General features: G+C 47.3%; 1 protein-coding gene across 1 annotated transcript; it reads left to right on the forward strand.

The window, feature by feature from the left end:
- Positions 1 to 691: 691 nt before the first annotated feature.
- Positions 692 to 2,147, forward strand: LOC124689487. Its single transcript, XM_047223011.1, has 2 exons — positions 692 to 703; positions 1,548 to 2,147. The coding sequence occupies exons 1-2, from the start codon at positions 692 to 694 to the stop codon at positions 2,145 to 2,147; spliced, it is 612 nt and encodes a 203-aa protein (XP_047078967.1).
- The last annotated feature ends 778 nt before the right edge of the window (positions 2,148 to 2,925 follow it).

Raw genomic sequence — 2,925 nt, forward strand, 5'->3', positions numbered from 1 at the left:
GCCTGCCCCCTCTGTTTGTCTGCTCCGGAAACCGCTGATCACCTCTGCAAGGACTGCCCCTTCACCTCGGCCATCTGGACTCGCATACAACAGGATTACTCTGACGACCCGGTCACGCATGGACAAACTTTCGGTTCCACCTCCGATTGGTGGGACGAGATCATTGCTGGGAAGTCCATGGATTACAAACGCCGTCTTAGCGGACGTCTCCTATATGTCCTTTGGAACGCCTGGAAGGAAAGAAACAGACACATTTTCACGGGTCGGCGCCTCACCTTCCTGGAGGTGGCTTCACTCGCAAGGGACGACATCGCGCAAAGAGATCTTGCCTTTGCCGCCAGCAGGCAGAATATCCCGGCCGAGCCGGATTAGGGTCTTTTTTTGCCTCTTTCGGTGGTTTCTCGCATATTTACACCTAGCCACAAACATGCAACCCCTTTGTACAGTTGTATAGTTTTCCCTCTTGCTTAATGAAAAGGCAGTGCTCCTGCTGGTTGCTCCAAAAAAAAGAATTATATGAGCTAGCTTTATTTATTGCTCCTTGTATTTTAAATGTAAGTCAGGAACAGATCAACGACTGGTTCAGAAATTAACCTGGAGATTGTTGAAGAACTGACGAGTGACGACCGTTCTTATGCTTGGAATGGAATTAATCTAGCGGCTAGAGATCGGCGGATCCGACCAATTCATCATGCGAACGGAGGTATATTTATATTTGCCAGTAACATTTGATTCCCTTTTAAGTGCATCAATGGTACTCCCTCTACTCCATAATAAGTGTCGGGAGTTTAGTTTAAATTTGAGCTAATTTGTGTTAGAAATAAGCCACGGTTGTACGTAGCCGTGGCAGGTGTGTTTGGGTCGTTCTCTAGGTCTAGGATTACAGTCCAGTATACGTGTGTGTTGCGGGAGGCGCCTGACTCAGCTCGCGTTGGATTCTGCCGCATACGGTTAGGTAGTTAGCGAGAGTAGGGGGCAGCCTGGGCGATTTGTTGCTGATCGCGTCATGCGCGTAGTGGCACACCAAGAGCGCGGCCTGCAGGCGAGCGGATCGTGGACATCGTGGGCATGTGGACGGGAGTAGAGCGCTCAGTTCGTGCGTGCGTACTCCACGTATAAATCCCCCCCGCTGTGTACTGCTTTGTGAGCCAGCTGATTCAGAGAAAAAGGGGCGTCTGTGCGCTGAAAATCTTTGTGTTGTCTCCTTTCATTTACCTCCGTTCGTGAGCCAGAGTGAGAGAAGAGCTACCTAGTGCCAACAACCACAATTTAAACTAAAACCCCAACACTTATTATGGATCGGAGGGAGTAGTAATAAAATATATATCATTACTTAGTTTTCATCCTGTATGTGTATCTTATTACATGGTACTATGCATGCACAACTTGTGGAGTTAAACAATATGCTCTGTTAGTCATGGATGAATATATTACCAATAGTCCAATGCCATCAGTCGACTTTCCTTGTGTTTTTTAATAATATGGATATGGATTAGACACCTTGCACTTTGAAGTGATGCCCACTTCACCGCCGTACACACATGCAGGTTATCAAGGCGGACACCATTCACTTGGCCATCAGAAAAATTCTTTATGAACTTGCGGCGGATACAACGAACAGCAGAGAGAATGCCATCTACTTTGATGGCTGGGATGGGCTTGGGGCATCTACCGTCCTACAAGCCATAGCCAAACTCTTCACAATAGATGAGCTGGCAACAAATTCGGTGGGGCTGGAGTTTGAAAAAATCATCCACATTGACTGCTCAAAGTGGGAGAGCAGAAGAGCAATGCAGAGGAAAATTGCAGAGCAGCTGCAGCTTCCTACCCAAGTCATTGACATGTTCAACAAGCAAGACGAAGAGGATGATTTTAACGGGTTAGACCAAGGCTCCCGTGGTGAGATAGCACAAGTTACCATAGCAATTTACCAAACCATACAGAATCACAGATTCCTGGTGATTCTGCACAATGAAAGCAATGAGGAGATTGATATACTCAATTTTGGACTTTCTCTATATGGATATGCAAATAGCAAGATGCTGTGGACATTCCAAGGGAGGTTTCGTCTTGACCCCAAGATGATAGACCATGTGAAGAAGAGCACATCGACACATGTTCTTCTTTCAGCTTCAAGAGATGAGTGAGATCCTTGGGAGCTTTGGTCGTATCTAGTGCGCCATGAGGCTGCACAAGTTTCTTGCCATAAGCATGGCTATGGCTTCATCCATCCAGCGATTGCTACTGACTGCGTCTTGTATATGCTTAAACAATCCTGGATTGGCTCTCGCATCAATGACTGCGACTGGGCTATCCACACCAGTAACTATTGGATATGTGATGGTGTCATCGCAGTGACAAACATTGACAACGCATGGCAAGTTGGCGATGCTTTGTAGGGTGAGATGCCACTGTTTAACATTTGCACCCAGCACAACAATGATGAATCAGCAGTAAGTGCTTCCCATCACCTGGAAAGGTCTGCTGAGCACACACCGTACTGGATTTCAACAACAATTTCAAGTTCCGGTTTTGTAGTGAGCCCATCCGGTGTAATTCCTGAGAATATGTTTCAGCATTCGCGGAGGCTCGGCCTGCTCAAGCTTTCAAGGTGTACCTTCAGTTTCTCGTCACCACCCTTCCTTTGTTGCCGCAGCCTGAGATTTCTGTGGCTTGACCGGTGCAAAGACCTCCTAGCAAGAAGCACCACAAGTCATCACCCACAGAGGCAAACAAGGAGGCAAAGGGGATGGAAAACAACACCACAACCTCGTGGGAATGTTTCCAAAGCTTGTGGGTGCTTGACTTGCGCTACACAAATTGTGATCGTATCTTGTCTGCAAGAGTGATGGATATCATGACCCAGCTCAGGGTGCTAAATGTGATAGGAGCCAAGAACTGGGACATGAGCCATCTACGGGGACG

Source organism: Lolium rigidum, chromosome 2 (assembly GCF_022539505.1).
Source record: "Lolium rigidum isolate FL_2022 chromosome 2, APGP_CSIRO_Lrig_0.1, whole genome shotgun sequence".
NCBI classification, from domain to species: Eukaryota; Viridiplantae; Streptophyta; class Magnoliopsida; order Poales; family Poaceae; genus Lolium; species Lolium rigidum.